Source organism: Mauremys reevesii, linkage group 1 (genome assembly GCF_016161935.1).
Source record: "Mauremys reevesii isolate NIE-2019 linkage group 1, ASM1616193v1, whole genome shotgun sequence".
In the NCBI taxonomy this organism is placed as follows: domain Eukaryota; kingdom Metazoa; phylum Chordata; order Testudines; family Geoemydidae; genus Mauremys; species Mauremys reevesii.
The window spans coordinates 166,638,746-166,662,525 of NC_052623.1; the positions used below are offsets into that span (position 1 = coordinate 166,638,746).

General features: G+C 39.1%; 1 protein-coding gene across 4 annotated transcripts in view; it reads left to right on the forward strand.

Annotated features, from left to right (window-relative positions):
* RCAN1 (regulator of calcineurin 1) overlaps window positions 1-23,780 on the forward strand; it is an 85,346-nt gene that overhangs the window by 53,485 nt on the left and 8,081 nt on the right. For 2 of the 4 annotated variants that reach the window (XM_039540814.1, XM_039540790.1), the window contains exon 2: window positions 22,610-22,783. In XM_039540814.1, the coding sequence (XP_039396748.1) occupies window positions 22,610-22,783 (174 nt within the window). Of the gene's footprint in view, window positions 1-19,938; window positions 20,152-21,394; window positions 21,452-22,609; window positions 22,784-23,780 lie in introns of those variants that run through there. The other 2 variants (XM_039540794.1, XM_039540805.1) reach the window with 2 other exon arrangements.

Below are 23,780 nucleotides of genomic sequence, written 5' to 3' on the forward strand. Positions count from 1 at the left end.
CCCCTCCACCTAGAAGCTGCAGACTTCAGAAGATCCATTCAAGGAGGAAAGATTTATTTACTTGCTGAGTGTTTGCAGCTCAGCTCTGCAGAGTATGCCAGTTGACCTCAAGATAACAAAAAAAAAAAAATTTAAGGTATCCAAGTACATACCTTTACTCTGTTTTTTAAAAATCAACCAAATATGGCTTTTACTTTATTTTTTTTTAAAGCAGACATTAGGACAAACTCACCCCTAAGGTAATTTCAAGAGCCATATCAGGATGGATTTGGCTTATGTTTCAAGTGTCAGCTATGTGATATGATAGTTTACATTACTTGGACAATTATGTTTAAGTCCTGATAGTAAAGCTAGAATACATTCTTACTGACCTTTCATCCTTTGAGTTCTAAGCACACCTCATTCTTGGTTTATTATAATGTTTTGTTTCTGATTTTATATTTTTATAAATATATAATTTCTATTTTTATAAATCATGTGGATCTTTGTCATTAGGGTGTTCAGTTTAAACTAGGGCTATCAAGAGATTAAAAAAATTAATTGTGATTAATCACATGTTAAACAATAATAGAATACTGCTTAAATAGTTTTTGATGTTTTCCACATTTTCAAATATATTGATTTCAATTACAACACAGAATACAAAGTGTACAGTGCTCACTTTCTTTTGTTTTTACACTGCAAATATTTCTAATAAAAATAGTGGTTTTCAATTCACTTAATACAAGTACTGTAATGCAATCTCTTTATCGTGAAAGTTGAACTTACAAATGTAGAATTATGTACTAAAAATAACTGCATTTAAAAATAAAACAGTGTAAAACTAGAGCCTATAGGTGCACTCAGTCCTATTTCTTGTTCAGCGAATCGCTCAGACAAACAAGTTTTTACATTTGCGGGAGATAGTGCTGCAGGCTTCTTGTTTACAATGTCACTTGCGAATGCCTGTTCTCACTTTCATGGCACTGTTGTAGCCAGTGTTGGAAGATATTTACATGTCAGATGAGCTAAAGATTCATGTGTCCCTTCATGCTTCAACCACCATTCCAGAAGACATGCGTCCATGCTGATGATGGGTTCTGCTTGATAACTATCCAAAGCAGTGCCGCTCAACGCATGTTCATTTTACTCATCTGAATCAGATGCCACTAGCAGAAGGTTGTTTTGTTTTTTTTTGGTGTTCGGGTTCTGTAGTTTCCGCATTGGAGTGTTGCTCTTTTAAGATTTCTGAAAGCATGCTCCATACCTCGTCCTGATCAGATTTTGGAGGGCACTTCAGATTGTTAAATCTTGGGTTGAGTGCTGTAGCTATCTTTAGAAATCTTACATTGGTACCTTCTTTGCATTTTATCAAATCTGCAGTGAAAGTGTTGTTAAAATGAACAACATACTGGGTCACCATCTGAGACTGCTATAACATGAAATATATGGCAGAATAGGGGTGTAAAACAGAGCAGGAGACATACAGTTCTTCCCCAAGCAGTTCAGTTTTTTAACAGGTGTAATCAGCATGGAAGCATGTTCTCTGTAATAGTGGCCAAAGCACAAAGGGGCATATGAATGTTTACGTTATCTGGCAAGTAAATACCTTGCAATGCCAGCTACAGAAGTGCCATGTGAACATCTGTTCTCACTTTCAGGTGACGTAAATAAGAGGTGGGCAGCATTATTTTCTGTAAATGTAAATAAACTTGTTTCGTTTAGTGATTGGCTGAACAAGAAGTAAAACTGGGTGGACTTGCAGGCTCTAAAGTTTTACATTGTTTTATTTTTTAGTACAGTTATGTAACAAAAATCTACATTTGTAAATTGTACTTTGACAATAGAGATTGCACTATGGTACTTGTATGAGGTGAATTGAAAAATAATGTTTATCATTTTTACAGTGCAAATATTTGTAATAAAAAATAATATAAAGTGAGCACTGTACACTTTGTATTCTGGTTTGTAATTGAAATCAATATATTTGAAAAGTAGAATAACCAAAATATTTAATAAATTTCAATTGGAAATCTATTGTTTAACAGTGCAATTAAAACTGCAATTAATCACGATTAATTTTTAATTGTGCTTAATAGCATGAATTAACTGTGATTAATCGACAGTCCTAGTTTAAACCAATATTTAACAGAGGCTTTTGAAATTAAAATCTGGACTTAATGATAAATGTTTATTGATGTGAAAATAAATCAGTTCTACTCAGTTTCACTTTGATAGGGAAATTTAAGAGAGTATGTGTGAAATGAAATAAAGTTGACTACTGGGAAAATGTGATCCAAGGAAAAAAGCTTTTTAATTTAAATATCTACCAAAAATACCCACACTTTTTTTCCGCAAATAATAAATATGAAGGAGATTTCTCAAGGACGGGGTTTTGATCAATTTTATAACTGCTCCATTAGTCTGTTTTGTTAAAATTATGGAGATCTTCTAATTTGATGTCAGAATCTGTTTTCAGATCATCCTGAATGAAAAGGAGAAACGTAGTTTCAGCTGGCAAGATATATACTACTACAGGAGAAAAAAAACAGTAACTTGATAGGTTTCAGAGTAGTAGCCCTGTTAGTCTGTATCCGCAAAAAGAACAGGAGTACTTGTGGCACATTAGAGACTAACAAATTTATTTCAGCATAAGCTTTTGTGGGCTACAGCTCACTTCTTCAGATGAGAAGGTTGGTTTTTCATGAAAGTATCTAGTTTTGAGCCTTTTGGTATGATGTCCATCTGTTTGCATTTGGAAAGGAAGATACTCATCTTCCTTTCCAAATGCAAACAGATGGACATCATACCAAAAGGCTCAAAACTAGATACTTTCATGAAAAACCAACCTTCTCATCTGAAGAAGTGAGCTGTAGTCAACAAAAGCTTATGCTGAAATAAATTTTAGTCTCTAAGGTGCCACAAGTAACTTGATAATCTCTCATATCTCTATCTGCTCATTTTGAATAGTGAGATGCATATCATAGGGATGGTTGCTTCTTACTCAGTTAATTTGCATATTACATTTCAGCCAATGGAAATGCATCTTCATGGGCTATACCATCAAATTGTTGGGCATATATTCTAATTTATTTTTCATGATCACTAGTTCACTTTAAAAAAAAATTTATTTCGGTGGTATGTGACTGATATCATCTATCTCAAGATGATAAACAGTAAAGCTTCTTATTTGAAATTTAGTGATTCATTCAGACCCTGACTTAGGAAACCGTAATTGCTGATTCCATTTTTCAATTTAAACCAGTTACCATCGGTAAGAATTTTTCAAGAAATGTACCTTGGAAAGAAAAAGAAAATATTACTGTTCCTTTAAAGGGTTTGTACCTATTTTTTTAATTTAATCCTTTGGCATCCTTGTAGCAGCAACATATGCCATGGATCTATTATTGTTCCATTTTATTCTTTTCAATTGCTTGCATCATGTTCATAAAGGAGAAGTATGTTGACTCATTGGCTTGAGTAGGCATGATCATATCATGTCTTTTTTTTATATTGGCTAACTGAAGGGTTATTTTTTTTCTTTTAACAAGTACAGTTATTTTTAGAGCCCTTCACATTGTGGGGCCTGACTGTTTTTAGATTTTGCCCATCCATCCTGCTGGACATCTTGAACTCACATACCTTTTCGAGATCCCACTGTTATGCTTTAGACCAGCAAGTGATCAAGCCTTTGCTATGGTTGAATATTGGTGGCAGAACTCACTTCTCCCCACTTCTAAAAGACACAAAACCAAGCAACCTTCTAGCAGATAACTTCCCAATCTCAGGAGAGAGCTATTAGAGGGAAGACAGATACTGTGGATCTGATGGAAATGTGGGTACTGAGCAAACTAAAGAGTATTGATGACAACTTTGTTCTTCTGAGGAAGTATAGGAGAAAGTCTAAGTCAGGGCTTCTAACTCCTAGTCAGGGCAAGTAGAAACAATTGCCATTAGGAAAAAAAGGAGTTAAGAACTTCAAAGGAATACCCTATATAGGTTTGAAGGGAGAACTATTAAGAGCTTGTAATACTAAATTCACCTTCCATTTGGGCTTAAATGTAAAAAGGACTCTAAAAATGCGCTGGAAAAAAAGGTGTCTTCTAGTGTACTTTTGAACAGTACCCCCATGTTCAAACACCTCCCCAAAAGCAAAGGCCGCTAAGGACCTAATTGCAACAGCTTTGTCAATTCCATTGGGATTTTTTAAAATACTACTGATGACATTTTGTAGGCAAAAGTTTTTTTTTGAAAATTTAGTCACTGGCAGCTACTATAGGAAAAGAAAGCATACAAATTTTGGATTTAAAGAGTGTCCAGTGTTTGTCAGATTCTCTCCCACAGCCACCCCACATCAACTCCAAACAAGGGAGAAAGAGAAACAACTCTTACATGTCAGGCTGTTAGAGTTAGGATCTTGAGATCTTGAGTCCAAATCAAGGACTAGTGCCAGAAAAATGCAAACCCAGATACACAGAAGCCTTCTTTCTGGGGACAAATGGACTAGGCCCTTGACACAAAGCCTTGGCCAAGAAAGGTGCCAGCTTTGAGTCTTGCCACTCAGAAAAGGGGATTATAAAAACTATTCAAAAAAGATCCTTGGAGCCAAAGATGAAGAAGGCATCCACTTGGTGGAACAGAGGTTGCTTGTATGTGGAGGAATCCCAAGAAGTAGATCATTTACCAGTAACACACTAAAACGATGATAATACAATAGTAAAGATTCAGGCATTTGATAATAATTGGTGCCTCCATAACTCAGATATCAGAGTTCAGAATTTTTACACAGATAGAAGGGAATTTTGGTGCTGATGAGTTTGTTCACGTATCAGAGTGGATCAGAGATGCTTGAGTGTTTTAGAATCAGCCTTATGTAGTGGTGACCTACGTTACCGAAAGCACTGCCACTTCTGGAGCTGGGAAGTAAGGCTTCCTAAGGACAGATCTGCTAAGGCACAATGTGTAGTTTTCTAAATGCACTTACTAGGAGATGTGGAGTTAGTCACTAGTACTGGTACAGATGTATATAGCATTTGTATAGCTTCTGTTCCTGGAATAATCTTGCTTTAATGTATGGACAGTGATACTTACTGACACCCTATCTGTAGTTACATTGACTTTGTTCACTTGGAATATAGACTTTTAAAAAAACACTTACAGTAATTTTACAGTGGATATAATTAGTTTTGATACCCCAACTGTAGTTGTTTCTCTGCTGAAATGTAAGTAAGCATTAGAACATAGAAAAATATAAAAGTTATGTGTGTCTGTTGAGGAAGTCACTGCTAATACGCAAGTTCTGGATATTTTTTCCACTAGAAAATGCACTTCTATTTGACAATATGAACAGGAATGTAATGTTGAATGCTTGGAAATGTAGGTAATCATGGATTTTCCAGTAAATATAGCATATGAAAAATATTTATTAAAATAGTTTTACACACTTACATTAAAATATATGCTCCATGTATCTCCATGTGTGTATTTTAAGGAAATACTTTCCATAAAAGGGGAACTACATAATTGAAGAAACTTTTTAGTTTATATGCCACATTAAAAAAACAGAATTTAGTAAATGTGTCTAGCTGGTTACTCAAAAATTTTCTGCAGTGGAATTTCCAAATTACCACTTTAATATTACCAGTCAGTGAACAGGAATTTAATGTTTACTGCTTGGAAATATAAGTAAGTCATGGATTTTCCAAGGAAGGAATTAAGCACTGTAGGTATTATTTTCTGCTGGTTGAATGTGTTACAGTTTTCCAAGTAATGGTCAGCCAATCTGTAAATAGCCTTTCTATGAAAAAGCACAGCTTTTTATACTGTTTGGACACATGAAAACTACATAATCAAGTATTAAAATCTATTGTTATGTTTTATTGTAATATTTCCTTTAATGAGAGCCTATTCAGTATAAACAGTTTAAAAAAGACCCTGCAGCAATGTTTCCAGGAAGGAACTAACTTATTTTAGTGCATTCAAAAAAGGAAATTAAAGCATTGTCAGAGCACTTATTATGATTCTTTTACCCCTCACTGTATTGACTACAGGATAAATAGTTATTCAGTAGCTCTATGCAGAACAATGACCAAATTCTGCCCTTGGATACATGCGAGTCCCATTGATATCTATAGCTAAGGCACACTTTGATCTGCAGTCAAAATTTGGACTCCTTATATCATACGCTCTCCAATACACTATTAAAGTAAATGTGATTTATTAAATACTGTGCTTTTGGAGGATTGTTCCTGATCTCTTTGAAAATATTAGCAGTAGAGGTAGGCGGCATTTTATGGGAATTTTTTTGTCAATCTCGTGACAAACTTTTGAATCTGGGTTAAAAAAAAAAAAGCATTTAGCAATTGAGTAAGCATTTACTAGAGCCAAGTGGTTTTGTAGTTCATGCGCTTTTAATAGAATCATTTAATCTTTCAGTAAAGGGAGAAAAGACAGATATGGGACTTCAGGGGTTATTGATGACACCATAGGCAAAACTGCTTCACAGTCTACATCATCTCACACACATTAAGGAGTGGTAATGAAATAGTATCGCATACTCCTGCAAAAGAGATTATTTGGGGCACAATGAGCAACTGCCCCAAACCACCCTCTACTTCCTTTCAGAAAAGAGAAAACAGAACCCTTCCAAAGCAATCCTATCCAAACCAACCAGAGACCACCTTAACACAACCCACAAAGATTGATAACAAATCTTAAGGAATCACAGACACCTGACCGTATTCCATCACGTGGCGATCATCCAGACAATGACACTTGCGAAATGTCGGTGGACTTCAGGTGACACCAAAGACTTCTCATAATCCCAAAGAGAAACATTTAGAGTGCCATTGTCAAGAGATGGAGTCTTGGGTGAGGGCCTCAAGAGTACTGTTTTGAGTTAAGTCAGCACTTTGCCCTTATGTTTAAAAAATAAATAACATCTTGCCTTTCTCCTTCAGCAGTGGCAAATACCTCTCTGCTTTTTTTCTCTACCCTGGAGTGGCATGCATTTAGAAAAAGGTTTCTCCAACAATGGCTTCAGAGCATTCTTCTTTTATAGAAGTCTGATAACAGCTAGGTCTTCCCAAGGAGACTGAGGGACACACTAAAAAGGTCTTTCATCCAGTAAAAGCAAAGGTGAATGCTGAACTGAAACCATAAAAGGCAATTCATCTTGTCAATATTAAGTCAAACCCAAGATTCAAAATATATACAAACTATGTTAATAGAGGGGGGGAAATCATTCTTTTGGTTAATGTGTATCTGAGGATCTGCAATATAATGATCAGTACTTTTATGGTAGCCCCTGTTTAGATTTTGAGTTGCAAGTCTAGGTAAACACAGTAACACAGCTGATTCATTCTTTCCATTCATTCTCCCTCATATTGAACTTGCATGCTCTCTCTTCCATTTATTATGATTTTTAAGATAAGAATTCCTTGGCTTTTTTGCATATGATATTTCCAGAAGGTATTAACTGATGTTGGAATATTTGGGAGACAAGGTGGGTGAGGTAAAGCAGAGCTTATCTTCAGGTCTTCGTATAAGCTTGACAGCTTGTCTCACCAACAGTTGTTGTCCAATAAAAGATATTACCATCCACTTTCTCTCTCTAATATCCTGGGACTAACACTGCATACGACATTGGAATATTTGACTGACATAAGCATTTTAGTATTTTAAAGTCCTAGTATAATGAAGGTAGGTACATGTTTAACAAACCCCAACAATTTTCCTCATTTCTCAGCAAATATTTAATAGGACAGAATGCTCTCTAAAGGTTGACATTGAGACTTAGATTATTCAGTCTACTACAGTACACTTTTAAAATCTTTTAATTACATAACACTATCCATATAAAGTTAAAATTTGAGAGCCTGGGCTATTACTCTCTCCCGTCCCTTCCCCCTCCCCTTTCAGTCTAGATTTCATATACCCTTCCTGTTTTCTTTAACAACTTTCTGGGAAGTATTTTTATAAAGTGTAATTTAGAAACTCCACATCAGAATAAATGAATAAACTACATTTTACGTAATGTTGAGCCCAAATTGCCATGGAAGACATAAGACTCAAAACACTGCACGACTCTTTTGGGGCTGCTGTGTAAGGGGATGCCAGACAATAAAAGGTCTAGTTTGAAAATTCCTGTGTGCTATGGAGCTTCGCTCGACCTGGGCTTGGTCTGTAATAGCATCAAGAGTGTTTTGAGGAGTAAGGCAGGTTAGGTGTTGGGGCTTAGGTTTGACTATTATATACAGCAATATGGATCCACTGCCAATACTTCCCCTTTCACCACCTGGGGTTTCCACATAGCTGCTTTTCCTCCCTCTGTCATTCTTCACCCTTACTTTGAGAATTTTCATCAGCTCATGTGGTTCTATCATCTTTATGCCAGGACTCTCAAACCTGCCTTTCCACTTCTTACCTCTTCTCTCCCTCCTCCATCCAGGTGCATGTCTGTACCTGTCTAAGCTGTCTCCTAGATACCTCGCCACTAATTTAAACATTAACTTGGCCAACAGTGAACTACTGGGGGCCAGTTCTTTGTGATAATATCCCCTTTATGCTGCTCCAGTAGCATGATGATAGCATATTTCCCTTGCCAGGATACAAACCTAGCATAGGGGTTTCCTCAGGTGATGTAGATGTGACCCTACCCTTCTCACAAGCCCCTGGCATAGGAGTTGGACTGGGGAAGGGCTGGAGTGTTGCTGCACTCCAGCTGTGGGAAGTGTCAATATGAAGAAGTGTAAAGGTGCATGAAGCCACTTTCCTCCCCTTCCACACCTACTCCTATTCCTCAGCCAAACAGAGCTCTGGTGAGATGGAGAATTATTTCTATCTGGTCCAAATTTGAATTGTAAGTCCTTGGGGCAAGGAATATTGCTCCATTCTGAGTTCATGCAGCACTGCGCACAATAGGGCTCTAGATGCTACTGCGATACAGTACAGAATAATTAAACTATACAGAATGTATCTCTTTCTAAATAACTTTATAGCTGTTTACCCCTTATAAAACAAAGTATTCTTCATCTGCTGTGTGCACCACTTCACTCAAATTTCGGATAGACCACCTTTTGGCTTTAGTTCCTGTTTTATACTGCATGCCCCCTTTTTTCTTTCTAATATTTAATTTGCCTTAAATACCCATTATTTGTTGTTAATTTTGTCTATAACTTTTCCCCAGACTTGATGTTCAAACTAATACCCTCTAAAACTCTTTTCAAGCGGCTTTCATTTTTTCCTAGGCATAATAGTGGGAAGAATATCTGATGCTTCCTGTATTCCACAGCACAGTAATAAATTCACCCCTGAGACTTTAAATGTATTTTTATGTATGGTGTATATCTCTAGGAAAAAAAAACATTACTTAGTTCTGTTCTTCTTATATGTAGTCTTGCAGATACTTTTATCTCTACTGAAACTTTTTCAGATCTTTTTCTTATTTAACAAGAATTTCTTTATTAATGCTATTTTATGTTAAAAATTCTTACACTCTTTAAATGTGCTACTAAAACTAAATAGATGGGTTTGTTGCCTTTTTAAATTGTTCTTGGGATATTTTTCCCTCTACCACAGAGGAGAGTTGATTCTAAAGAGGCCTACAAATCCAGCAATTAATGTAAAAAAAAAAAAAAAAATCACTTTTCCCGTTACCAGCCTCTTTAATTTCCTCCTATTGGTGGCACTCGTTGTTTCAAGACAAGTGTTACGCTCTCATTTTTTAAAGAAAAAAACACAGAATCATCCTTTAGTGTCACTGGATTTTCCGTCCCAAGTATTTCTATCCATTTTGTTCTGGCTACATGCTTCCCTGTAGGCTGTTTCCTTTATTTAAAAAGGTGTTGTATCTCTGGGAAAATGCTTCTATAATTCCCTTATGACTCACTTATGACCCCAGAAGAACAAAACCCAGTGTATAATTTACTACAGAGGACTTGTGGCTTCACAATTTCCTCCATTTAAACACACACGCTGCTTTTGCCATCATTAATACTGTGGTAAATATTAATTGATATTTAAATACTTTTTTAAAGATCAGTTTCCAGGCTGAAATAAATGTATGAAATATGGGAAATAAATCCTCTAAGGAAAAAGCATGTTTGATTGGCTCGCCTGTGTTTAAAATAGCAAAGAGCTCATGCTCCAATGCGTCTGTTAGTCTATAAGGTGCCACAGGACTCTTTGCTGCTTTTACAGATCCAGACTAACATGGTTACCCCTCTGATACTTGTGTTAAAATAGTTTCTATATATCCCTATTCTGTCCCTAACTCCTCCATGAATTATCTAATTAGTTTTTGAACCCAGTTAGTTATCCTTTTGGCCTCCACAATATCCCCTGGAAATGATGTTGACCGTGCATTGTGTGAAGAAGTACTTCCTTATGTTTGTTTTTAAACATTCTGCCTCTTAATGTCATTGGGCGACCTCTAGTTTTTGGTATGTTAAGGTGCAAATGACCCCTTCCTATTAATTTTCTCTACACCGTTCATGATTTTATAGATCGCTATCATTTCACCCCCTTAGTCGTTTCTTTTCTAAGCTGTACAGTCCCAGTCTCTTTAATATCTCCTTGTCTGGAAGGTGTTCTATACTCCTGATCATTTTTGTTGCCCTTTTGTGCACATTCTCCACTAATATATCTTTTTTGAGCTGGGGCAACCAGAACTGCATGCAGTATTCAAGACATGGGCACAACATGGGTTTATATAGTAGCATTATGATATTTTCTGTTTTATTATCTATCCCTTTCCTAATAGTTCCTTACATTGTTAGCTTTTTTGACTGCTGCTGCATATTGAATGGATGTTTTCAGAGGATTCTCCACGATGACTCCAAGATCTTTCTTGAGTGGTAACAGCTAATTTAGAACCCATCATATTGTATGTATAGTTGAGTTTATGTTTTCCAATGTGCATTACTTTGCACTTACCAACATTGAATTTTATCTGCCATTTTGTTGCCTAGTTGTGTGAGATACCTTTTGTAGCTCTTCACAGTCATCTTTGGACTTCGCTATCTTCAGTAATTTTGTATTTTCAGCAAATTTTGTCATTTCACTGTTCACTCCTCTGTCCAGATAATTTATGAATACCTTGTACAGCATGGGTCCCAGTATAGATCCTTGGGGGACTCTGCTCTTTACCTCTTTTCGTCATGGAAAATTGATCATTTAGGCCTACCCTTTATTTCCTTTCTTTTAACCAGTTACTGATCCATGAGAGGACCTTCCCTCATATCCATGACTGCATAATTTGCTTAAAAACATTTGGTGAATGACCGTGTCAACAGCTTTTTGAAAGTCTCTAAGTAATCTATATCAACTGGATCACTGTTGTCCACGTGTTTATTGACTCAAAGAATTCTAGTAAATCGGTGAAGCATGATTTCCCTTTACAAAAGCTGTGTTGACTCTTCCACAATATATCGTGTTTATCTATGTATCTCTGATAATTTTGTTTACTATAGTTTGAGCAAATTTGCCTGGTACTGAGGTTAGGCTTACCAGCCTGTAATTGCCAGAATTGCCACTGGAGCCTTTTTTAAAAATAGGCACTATATTAATTATTCTCCAGTCATCTGGTGCAGAGGTTGAGTTAAGCTATAGGTTATATACCAATTTCATATTTGAACAATACCATGTGGTCCTAGTGTCTTATTACTGTTTAATTTATTGATTTGCTTCAAAGCCTCCTCTGTTGACACCTCAATATGGGACTGTTCCTCAGATCTGTCACCTCAGGTGTGGAAATCTCCCTCATATCCTCTTCAGTGCAATGCAAAGAATTCATTTAGCTTCTTTACAATTGCTGATACAGACTCTAACAGGGCTACCACTCTGAAACTTGTCTTCCTTGAGTGCTATTTTAGCACCTTGATTGCCCAGTGACTATACTGACTGTTTGGCAGATTTCCTGCTTCTGATGCACTTGAAAAAAAAATGCTGTTAATGTTTCTGTCCTTAGCTAATTGCTCTTCAAATTCTTTTTTTTTGGCCTGCCTAATGTACATTTACAAATGACTTAATAGAGTTTATGCTCCTTTCTATTTTTCTCACTAGGATTTAAAGGATGCCATTTTGCCTCTAACCACCTTTTACTCTGCTGTTTAGCCATGATGGTGTTTGGTGTCTTATTAATTACTTTTTATTTGGGATATACTTTGTTTTATCCTCTATTATGGTGTTAATTGAGAACAACTGCAAAACCACTGCCTAACTTCTTTCATGTATGGTTTTGCATGGCACTGCAGGGACTTACAGCTTTATTTAAAATAGCTGCAAGAGTGCTGTATATTTGCATGGCTGCATAAGAAGATGCATCCACTTTGCACTGTTTTCCTTGCTGGATGAGAAAGATCAAGACTGTCAGGTGCCCACAGACAGTCTGTCAGGCATAGTTTATCTGCCAATTGTTTTTATGTCATGGGAAGTCCCACTAGACTTGCCAAAAGAGGCATTAAAAAACCAGAAATATCCAGATTAAAAAACTAAAAAAACCCACTCCAAAACATTTGACTGTTAAAATTATTGCAGAATCATCCTCTTTATATGCACATCTCCTGTTTCTCTATCATGCTACTTTTTTAAAGCCCCATTTACTGCTAACTTCCAGCATAGACTCTCTTTCACTATATGGGAGGCAAGGAAGTTCTCTGTCCCTGCTGCTCTTTTGTGGATCAGCCATCTGACAAAGATGTAAAGACAGTAGCCTCTTGTTAAATTAGTTTCTCTCCTTACAGGAAAGTTTCTTGCTCCCACTGACTGGAAAATTAGAGATGCTCAAAGAGGTTTCTTGTATGTCCCTTGTATGACTAAAATGTTGATAATTTGGTTCGAGTATTCAGGGCACCCATTTACACAGGTACAGAGTAGAGTGTTTTGGCTGATACTTTGTATGTTTGTCTAACTTGAGTTTGCCTCTTTTTTTTTTCTTGAGTAATTTCTTCAGTTCTTTTTTCAGAGTGTGCCTTAAAAATAACCTCTTATCCAGAGTGCAAAACAGGAATGCAGGCTGTCTTTCACATTCTTTTCTTTAGAATGCCTTTCACACACTTAAGCATTCCTGTTCCTTTATTGGGATCTGGGGAAGAGGTTAACTTCAACTTTCACACATGCGCAAAAAATACCAGACATGTATAGATAATGTATAGATTCCTGATACCAGACATGTATAGATAATCTTGTTTTCCTGACTCTGAAAAACAAAACCTATCAATGCTATTAGGAAATTTCATTCTAGAATACTCCAAGGTAGTGTTTAACCTTTATTATCTTAAACTTTATGTAGTACATAAAAACACAAATGGAAACAGTACATAGATACAGAAAATCAACAACTGTATAGTAAGGTGGGAGTGTTTGGGTTATGAACCTTTTGAGGTTTGGTGTAAACGTTCACCAAGTATAAGAAGGCATCAGCTGGATTATGAAATTCTGGTTTTGTTGCTTGTAGGACAAACATTTCTTTAACAGCATTGTCAATTCTGTAATTTCTGATATTACATAGGTTTTTTTCCTTGGTTTCCCAGTCAGTGGTAGCATAAGTGTCAACTAAAAAAAGGGATGTTGGTGGCTTTCCTTTTTTTTTTTTGTGCTCCCTTCTCCATATTTGTCTTGCATGTGTCTCCTGGAATTCCTGATATCCTTTTATACACCATCTGTGGAGTGTCTCCTTATTCCCCTTCATGTTCCCACTGTTCCACTTGTCCATTCATATTTCCACTATCCACTTGTCACCTATCTGTGACCCATCCTCTCTCTCCCCCAACCCTCCAAAAAAAACCCTGCTGCTTGGTCTGCTTTTCTGTCCTGAAACTGCTACCAACTAAGCATCATGGAGAAGAAGCTGCTAGAGGGTACAAGAATAGGGGACTGCAGTCTCCAGCCAGCCTCTTCTCTACTCACACAGCAACTTAGTGGCAGAAATCAGCTTCTAGAAACTTGGGCTTCATCAGTCACAATCCCTGAGGCTTTGCTGGAAATGAAAACATTAAGAAAGCAGAGCTGCCATGATTATCTTATCCCGTATGCTACTTCTGTGTTTGATAGCCCTGTCACATGTTCACCAGTTCCTCTTGCATCCATCTGGTTGCCAACTGTCTAATCACACAAACCCAAACACCCCTGCCATGCCACTTCCCTGAGGCCCTGCCCCAGCCACGCCCTTCTCCGAGGCCCTGTCCTGCTCACTCCACCCCCACTTCCTCCATTGCTCACTCTCCGTCACTCACTTTCACATGGCTGGGGCAAGGGGTTGGGAAGTGGGTGGGGGTGCTAGCTCTGGGCTGGAGCCAAGGGGTTCAGAGTGTGGGAGGGGGCTCCAGTCTGTGCCTGGGACAGGGTATTGCGGTGCAGGATGGGGTAGGCGGGGTGCAAGCTCTGGGAGAGAGTTTGGTGCTGGAGGGGACTCAGGGCTGGGGCAGAAGGTTGGGGTGAAGGAGGGAGTGTAGGCTCTGGAAAGGAGTTTGGGTGAAGGAGGGGGCTCAGGGTTTGGGTGCGGGTGACGGGTGCAGGCTCCAGCCAGGCAGCGCTTACCTCGCACAGCTCCCGGAAGCAGCCGGCATGTCCCTGTGGCCCCTGAGGGGATAGAGGGGTCCACACGCTGCCTCTGCTTCCAGGCACCACTCCCACATCTCCCATTGGCCACAGTTCCCGGCCAATGGGATCTGCAGAGTCAGCACTTGGGGCTGCTTCCGGGTGTGGTGCGAGGCCAGGGCAGGCAGGGAGCCTGCCTTAGCCCTGCTGCACCACCAGACTTTTAGCGACCTAAAATCTCCCTGTGTGGCTTCAGTAGTCTCCAGGAGATAGAGCCCAATTCTGGGAGACTCCCGGCGAAACTGGGAGGGTTGGCAACCCTACTGGATTGTCTTTACATGAGTGCTGCCATTTCCCCTTCAGCCACAAAAGTCTGAATATCTCAGAGCATGTAGACTGTATTATGTAGACTGTTTCTTTTAATCAAAATACAGCACCAATGGGTTAGACTCTGTTTTAAACTAATCTCTTACCAAACTTCACTTTTCAGATTGAAGCAAAAACAGTTTGTTCTCTGACTGATACGTTATATGTGAAGTTTTGGAGCAGGACTGTTTGGGGGGGTTTTTTGTTTTGTTTTTTTTTGGCGGGTGGGAGGGGCAGAGTTAACTCCTTGGGGCTTAAGTGGTGGTGTAACCTTAACTGAGGTACAAGGATAATATAGAGCACAACATGAACTGGTTTCTCCCCATACCTATGTGCCTTTGCTGTTTTTAAAAAAGTACATGCATTCAGGAAGCAGGATGCTCTGTTTGTTTTAAGTGCAAGGAGTACAGTATAAGGAATCAATCCTGTGGAATGCTAAACACTTTCATGGGACGTTGATGATTTTATTGACTTGTATTACAGTAACCCAGAAGCCTCAGTCAGGTGTTGAGCCTCAAAAATAATCTCCAGAATGTGGGTGACTGTGCCATCAGGAAGGAACATGAAGTCATCCTGTTTGGGCCATAGTGACAGGAAGAGGAGCATTAGTACAGGAAGACTGATAGGGTTTTTTTTGCCTCATTTCCCATAGAACTAAGTTCTCCTTAGTTCCATTACCTCTTATGGAAACTGCTTTTGTGAGAAAATGCTGTGTGTGTTTTCCATAGCAAATTAAGGTCCAGTCCTGTTTCCATTAAAGTCCCAAGAGGAATGCTACCCATTGACATGAGTGGGAGCAGGATTAGGCCCTAAAACTATGTACAGTAACTCCTCACTTAAAGTCATCCTGGTTAACGTTGTTTCATTGTTACATTGCCGATCAATTAGGGAACATGCTCGTTTAAAGTTGTGCAATGCTCCCTTGTAACATTGTTTGGCAGCCGCCTGTTTTGTCCCCTGCTTGCAGAAACAGCAGCCCGTTGGAGGTAGCTGGTGGGGGCTTGGAACCAGGGTGGACCAGCAGCCCCTTATTAGCTCCCCACTCCCCTAAGTTCCCTGTGCAGCAGCTGCCTAGCAGGCTATCAATTGCCGGCAGTTCAGCTGCCCCTTCCCCCACTGCCATGTGCTGCTCCTGCCTTCTGCCTTGGAGCTGCTCCCGGGAGCCTCCTGCTTGCTGTGCAGGAGGGTATGAGGGGTGCTAATGTCAGGGTGTCTCCCTTCCCCCTGCTCCTGTACCCCATCCCCTGTACCTTATCTCCATGGGGGGTGGGAGGGGATGCTACAGGGCTCAGGACTGAGGGAGCTTGCTGGCAGCAGTTGCTGCCTCAATTTGCTAATCTACTTAAAAAGGCAATGTACTTAGAGTGGGGTCAACATACTTAAAGGGGCAATGCAAGTCTCTCACACAGTGTGTGTGTCTCTGTCTCTCTCTGCCATGCTGTCTCCCCTCCCTCCATTCGTGCTGCCTTGTAGAGTGTGAGGCTAGTTCATCATTTAGCAGTAAGGCATTCCCTGGGAAATATCCCACCCTCTGACTTCACCACCTCTACCAAGCTTCATCATCATCATTGCTGTGTACAGTATTAAATTGTTTAAAACGTATACCGTGTGTGTAATATAAAATATAGTCTTTTGTGTAGTGAATTTTTTTCCCCTGGAACCTAATTCTCTTTCTCTTCTCCCCCCCCCCCCTTACATTAATTCTTATGGAGAAATTGGATTCACTTAACATTGTTTCGCTTAAAGTCGCATTTTTCAGGGACATAACAATGTTGAGCGAGGAGTTACTGTATCTAGAATGGTTGTTACACAGTCAAAAAGTCTTTTCTCTTAGTTGACCCACAGCATTCAAATACAACATCATGCTTTGGGCAGACTAGTACTAATATGCTTACTATACCATGAAGGTGATATTCAGGAAAACTAGCTTCTGAGTAGAAATAAACTGAATATATAACTCTGGAACAAGAACTAGAATAAATTGGTCAGTTAATGCTGTGATATCACAGTTGTGATTTAAGTTGACTCATTCAGTTCATTGCTGAAAGCTGGATTTCTGGGTGTATCAGTATTAGAGAAATTTTTAAACGAGTCTTCCACTTTTTAAGTAAGTGGGGTTTGGGATATATATGTATATTCAAAGAGAGATTCTTGCTTTTAGAGTTCTTAAAATACTTTTGTTCACTCCATATGATGAAAATGGCAGGCATTACTGGCAAAGAAAATGCTGACATTAATATTTTTATATAACTTGCAATTAGACAACAAATCAGAGCATTTAATGTTTTCTTGTCTTGGAATGTTTTTACAGTAAAAGCTGTGTTATCCGGCACTTTACCAGCCAGAAAGCACTGTAAACCAGCATTTCTGATCTTCATTTGAAAGTCCGGTTTATAGTTCGGTTGGTGGCAGGCTCCCTACCTGGCTCCGCGTGCGAGGGTGGCTTAGAGAAATTGGAGACTGGGCTAAAAGAAATCTGATGAGGTTCAACAAGGACAAGTGCAGAGTCCTGCACTTCGGACGAAAGAATCCCATGCACTGCTACAGGCTGGGGGACCGACTCGCTAAGCAGCAGTTCTGCAGAAAAGGACCTGGGGATTACAGAGGATGAGAAGCTGGATATGAGTCAACAGCATGCCCTTGTTGTCAAGAAGGCTAACGGCATAATGGGCTGCATTAGTAGGAGCATTGCCAGCAGATCGAGGGAAGTGATTATTCCCCTCTGTTCGGCAATGGTGAGGCCACATCTGGAGTATTGCGTCGAGTTTTGGGCCCCCCACTATAGAAAGGATGTGGACGAATTGGAGAGTCCAGTGGACAGCAACAAAAACTATTAGGGGGCTGGGGCACATGATTTATGAGGAGAGGCTGAGGGAACTGGGCTTATTAGTCTGCAGAAGAGTGAGGGGGGATTTGATAGCAGCCCTCAGCTACCTGAAGAGGGGTTCCAAAGAGGATGGAGCAAGGCTTTTCTCAGATGAACTCAGTGTAACTTGTGCTTTTGAAAATGTCACCATTAAGTGCCTATATATGGGCTTGAGAGCCTAATTTTAGGCTCATAGTTTTGAAAACTTTGGCCTGTGTACAAAATATTTTACAGTAATTTAATGTATTGAAAGTGTAAACAAGTATAAAAAAGGTAAAGTAATTTTGTTTTGAAGTGACAAAGATTTTGTACACATATTAAGAACTTTTAGCCTCTGGTGCTGTAAATACTTATGCACATACTTAACTAAGCTGATGAGTAGTCCCACTGAAGTCAAAGGAACTCTTCATTTGAGTAAAGTTACGTGCTGGTTTTAGTCCTTGTCCTACAAACTCTTAATCGTCCTTGTTTTGTTTTTTGCCTGTAGGTGTTTTGTAAAATTCAAATAAGATACAGTGAAACCACGCTATAACACGATGTTTGGGGTCCAAAAACTTCCATCACGTTAAATGCGGGGACGCGGTATAGCAGGGTTTCAAACCAGTCAGTTTGTCAGTGGTCCCCAAAGCAGTGCATTGATGTGCGCCGCCTAGTGCCCCTAGTGCCTGGCAGGGGAGAGGAGCCGCGGCCCCCTGCCTGCTGGGGACAGAGAACTCCGGGGCTGCGGGCACCGGTGCTCTCTGTCCCTGGCAGGCACAGGGCCACAGCTTCTCTCCAGCTTCTCCGGGGCTGCGGGCGCCGGTGCTCTCTGTCCCCGGCAGGCACAGGGCCGCAGCTTCTCTCCAGCTTCAAGAGAAGCCGCGGCCCCACACCTGCCGGGGACAGAAAACTCCGGGGCTGCGGGCGCCGGTGCTCTCTGTCCCCGGCAGGCACGAGGCTGCAGCTTCTCTTGAAGCCGGAGAGATGCCGCGGCCCGGCCCCCGTGCCTGCTGGGGACAGAGAGCACCGGCGCCCGCAGCCCCAGAGAAGCCGGAGAGAAGCTGTGGCCCCGCACCTGCTGGGGACAGAGAGCACCGTCGCCCGCAGTCTCGGAGTTCTCTGTCCCCAGCAGGCGCAGGGCTGCAGCTTCTCTCCCCTGCCATGGTGTTGGGGACCACTAGTACAGTTCTGTATTATGCCTTAAAGGGGAGCCAACCTATGATCGTGTTATATGTGATTTCGCGTTATAGCGGGGTGCGTTATTGCGAGGTTTGACTGTACCTTAACTGTAGTATATTTTATACTAAAATAAACTAACTTAAAAAAAGCATTTGTAATTTTGTTCATTAGATTAAAATTTATAGTTGCAATAGCACAGATTTTCAAATTAGCTTTACAAAGGCTCCATCTGATCTGATATAAATATTTTAAGTCAGTGACTTAAATAGCCTTGATTTAAATCTCTCCATCTTGCTCTATTCCCTGGAAACTTTCTCCAAACAACACTCTGAATTCATTGAACAGGGGATATAAGTGTAGGCTTTACGATTTTACAGCAATGAGAATTAGGGTTTTGTATTAAAATCCTAGTAGTAAACTACTAGTTGAGCTCTTGTATGATTTCATATTACAGGGCCTTGAGACCATAAGAGAATCAAATAAAGTGGAAGCAGGAATTACTCCATAAAGTTTAATTGGAAAAAGTATTTCAAAATGAATTTCCACTATAAAATATTGCATTGGAAAAAATATTTTTCAAAATAGATTTCCTCTAATCCCCAACTTAAAACTTCTTGTACGTTTTCGGAAAGTACAAGGACTAAATTTACTGAGGGATTTGTTTTCTGGTTTGCAAAGTCTTGAAATTTCCCTGCTGGCTAATTACTGCTTATTACTGTAGACATTGGTCCTGTAGCAGTAACATTTTCCATCTTAAGATGGGTTGGCCCATTCAAGTGAAGAGCATGTTGTCTGAGTGCTGAATGGAATTACTACCAATGGAAACTATTCTGCAAGAGGAGTTGATAAAGCAGCTGCTGTGCAAACCTCAGCTGTTTTTTCCATCTTCCAAAGCAAAGTTAATTAGCATAGGAAAGCTGACTAATATGCTGATGTCACCTCTTTCCAGTAGACGCTTACATTTTGTCCCTGCCTGCCTTAAAGCATGCAGGACTTTGTTCAGGAATTTGCTGTCACTTACGGGATGGACTGAAAGCTTTTTTGAGGGGGTTGGACTTTTTCCTTTATAAACACAGTCTACAGAACCAACAGCTTCCTTAAAAGTAATTGCCTTGGATTTGTGTTGAACTGCTAACGTTGCTTTAGTGAAGCACAAAATGCATTTTAGGAACCTTAACTACAGTTTTGGTTCCCTAATTGCCTATGTGGCAGACAGCGATGTCTTCAATCAAATTGAAATGAGGGTAAGGCTTTTTAAAGTTGAGTTTTAGTTCTGTTAACTGCTTAAATACTGGAGGATAGGTGCTGTTCTAAAATAGTTGAAAAATACTGTACTGTTTAAAACATTAAACAGATAATGCTTAAGAAGTAGGGAAGAACTATTTCAGAGGTTAACAGGTTGTAGTCTGCAAATGTGTATTTCATGTGTTATGTTTCAGTCTTAAATTCCATGTGATACATTAAGATCTTTATCTTCTGCTTTTTCAAATACTTGTAGTCCGTCCGTAAAAATACTGTGTATATATGTGTGTGAGTATGAGTTGAAAAAATGTCATTTGAAGGCATTTTCAATAATGTTCAGATTTAAAATGTTGCTAATAGGATCATTTATATTAGAATATATGAAGATGTTTAAATTACATGGTGTAGCACTGTAATTGTTACAATTGGTGATACTGCTGTAGTGTTGGAATGCTACATAATACAATCACTCCAGTTATCTAACTGATGAGAATGAAGGAGTAACAAACACATAAATGTTGTACTTACAGCAGTGAATTATTGATTAGCTGTCTTAAGATACCTGTCAGGCACAAACCAATTGGATTTTATTAGTAGACAGTGATGCTAACATCTGATTTCATCTGGAAGTTGGATCTGTGAGGTATTTTATGATACTACAGACTTTTCTTTTTGGCTAACATAAAATTGAAGGTACCATACATTTCATTAATCATGCAGAAGGTCTCCAAAGGTTTAGTGGTGCATATGAATTCTGAATTATAGACCAAACTGTTTTTCTGAATAGATATGAATGAGATATTTGTGCACCAAGTATTGTAATATAGAAAAAAGATAAATACAGGCTTAGATTTCAGAAATACAAAGCAGCTTTCTTGCCAGTGTAGAAAGCTAACAATAACAAGTAATTCCTGTGCTAAGGGTTCTAGTCTTGCGAATTGTATTAAAACTACTTGGCGTTTACATACAACTTGCTTTTATTAGAACACTAAGTGTAGCCCAACAAGAGACAGGGCAGTTTTGAGTTAACATGCATTCATGAAATATTTGGCTTTTGTCTAATAAATATTTGTTACTTAGAGTCTTGGGATAGCAGTAGCAAGTTGTTGTGAGTTAGAACCACACTTAGCTTAAATAAAAACTATAACCAAAGGTTTATATAAGAGAATAATGAAATTAAGTGTTCAAGAAAACAATTTATTATGCTATTTTGTTATACCCTTCTATGTAGCCTTATCCAAAACTCAATGATTAAACTGAATGCAGTTGAAAGAGGAACATGAAGTCAGAACATTCTTATCAGTAAGATTCTGTGAAATAGTAACATACAAAATGTCAATACATAAAACATAACTTACTACTAAGGGCTGTACATAGCGAGTCATTGTGCTTAAAATAAGTCTGAAACAGCAAGCATGCCAGCCATAGACTCATTTTTCTTTTCCCTTCCCCTCCCCTCAGCACCCTGAAGTAAAAATGGAAACATTCTTCATAAATAATGTAAAAATAGCTGAGTTTGGTTTGGATAGCTGCCGCATGTGCTCTAAAAGCTCAAACATTAGTTACACAAATAGTAAGACTGCCAACTTTTGATGGACTTACTCTCGTACTGTCATCCAGATAGGATGGCTACGTCATTGGGTCACAGTGATAAAAGTACGAGGTTTTGGAGTCAGAAGGGTTGGGTTCTGTTCCCACTCTGCAACAAATGTACTGTTTTAACCTTGAGCAAGGCCCTCACCTCTGTTTCCATGTCTGCGTAATTAGAACAATACTTTCTTTAGTAAAGGAGTTCAGTCTTCATTTGTAAAGGTCTTTGAGATCCATAGATGGAGAGTGTTATAGAATTACTGTGTGTCATAATAACTGAAGTTTCCTTAAGCACACTTCATTTCCCTAAATTAAAAGCAAGTACAAAAAATAGTTTTCATATGTCATAACATTACTGAGGTGTCTGGTTACCTTAAAAACAAGTACATTTTAGTACAGCACAATATTCAGTTTTCATGTCTACCGAACAGGAGTTTTACTTGAGTAAGGACTTCTGACCCTCAATTTACTTTTTATAGATATTTCTATATAAACTAAACTAAGCAATTAAAACTCCATGATCTTCATCACTTGTAAATAGATCTTTTTTTGCATGCCACAAAATGGAGTCAGAAGTCAGTAGACATGCAACATATTTAACTTTTTTGTAATCTTTTCTTCTACCTTGAAGGCAGTATTATTTCAGCAAGAAAAAAGCAGCTGCTGTGTTGTAAATAAACGATTGGTTTATTTTGAATGGCTTACTGTATTCTCTACTAAAATATTTTAGCATGCTGCTGTTAACCATCATAATCACCAATTGTCCTTGAAGGAGTGAGAATAAATTACAAGAAAAAAGGGATGTGGCATGTACATGGCTTGTTTTGTTTAAAAAAAAAAATAAATATTTATTTATTTATTTATTTACAGGCCAAATTTGAATCTCTCTTTAGAACATATGACAAAGATATCACCTTTCAGTATTTTAAGAGCTTCAAAAGAGTACGAATAAACTTCAGCAACCCTTTATCAGCAGCAGATGCTAGAATCCAGCTACATAAGACAGAATTTCTTGGAAAGGAAATAAAACTGTATTTTGCTCAGGTATGTTTTACCAAGCATTTCTGTATAAATGTAATCATTTTGCCATTGAGTCTTATGCTGTTGTACTACAACTTTTCACAGGTCTTTTAAAAAAAATTGTGACATTCATTAGTGACCAAATTGATTGTCTGGGTACACTGCAAGAAGGACAGGAGACACTTGTTATGGATTTTAATTAGGCCACAACTTTATTATATTGATGTCTGGGACTACCTAGCAGATAAAGTGTACCGTGCAGGCAAATACCTGCTTATTCTAATCAGTTCTCCGGGGCTTCCACCAGCCCTCCTTTGTTTCCATCCAGGTCCCCCAACCAACCCATGGTTTGGACCTTACCATCCACCACCCTTGTAATAGGGTTAAGGAGGGCTATGAGAATGGGGTGTGAGGGGAGGTTGGCTCCCTGCCATACCAATCAGAGGAGTCCCCCAACCCCCTCCCCCGTTCTGTTCCTTTATCCAGTACCTCCTTTTAAGTCTTTTACCATGCAATTTATCTGGTCACTGGCTGCCTTCCCTATGGAGTACCTGCACTGACCATCCACCCAACCTTACAAAATAAGTTGCGACATATGGCCTGCCACCTTTTCTTCTCCTCACTAGAAGAGGTCCTCCCTCACATCCGCTGTGGGGAAGGCGAAAAAAAACACTCCACCGAAGCCAATTCTGGTGGTACGGGAAAAATTCCTTCCCAGCCCCCCTTTAAAAGGAGCAACTAGCGTAATACCCACAGCAGGTCCTAACCCAGCCTGCTATTCACCTCCACTAGGGGAGGGAGGGTGGATGCTGGCTTCTGCCCTGCATGGAACAAAGAGACATGCCCCACCCAGGTTTCATACCTTTATGCCCTTCAGATCTCACATTCCTGGGGGGGGAGGGGAGGGAGTCATTGCTGCAAAGCTGAGCACCGAGCCTTTTTTTTTTTTTTTTTTTTTTTTTAACAGCAGTTTCTGACCTGTAGAAACTGCTGGGGGAGGGATAGCTCAGTGGTTTGAGCA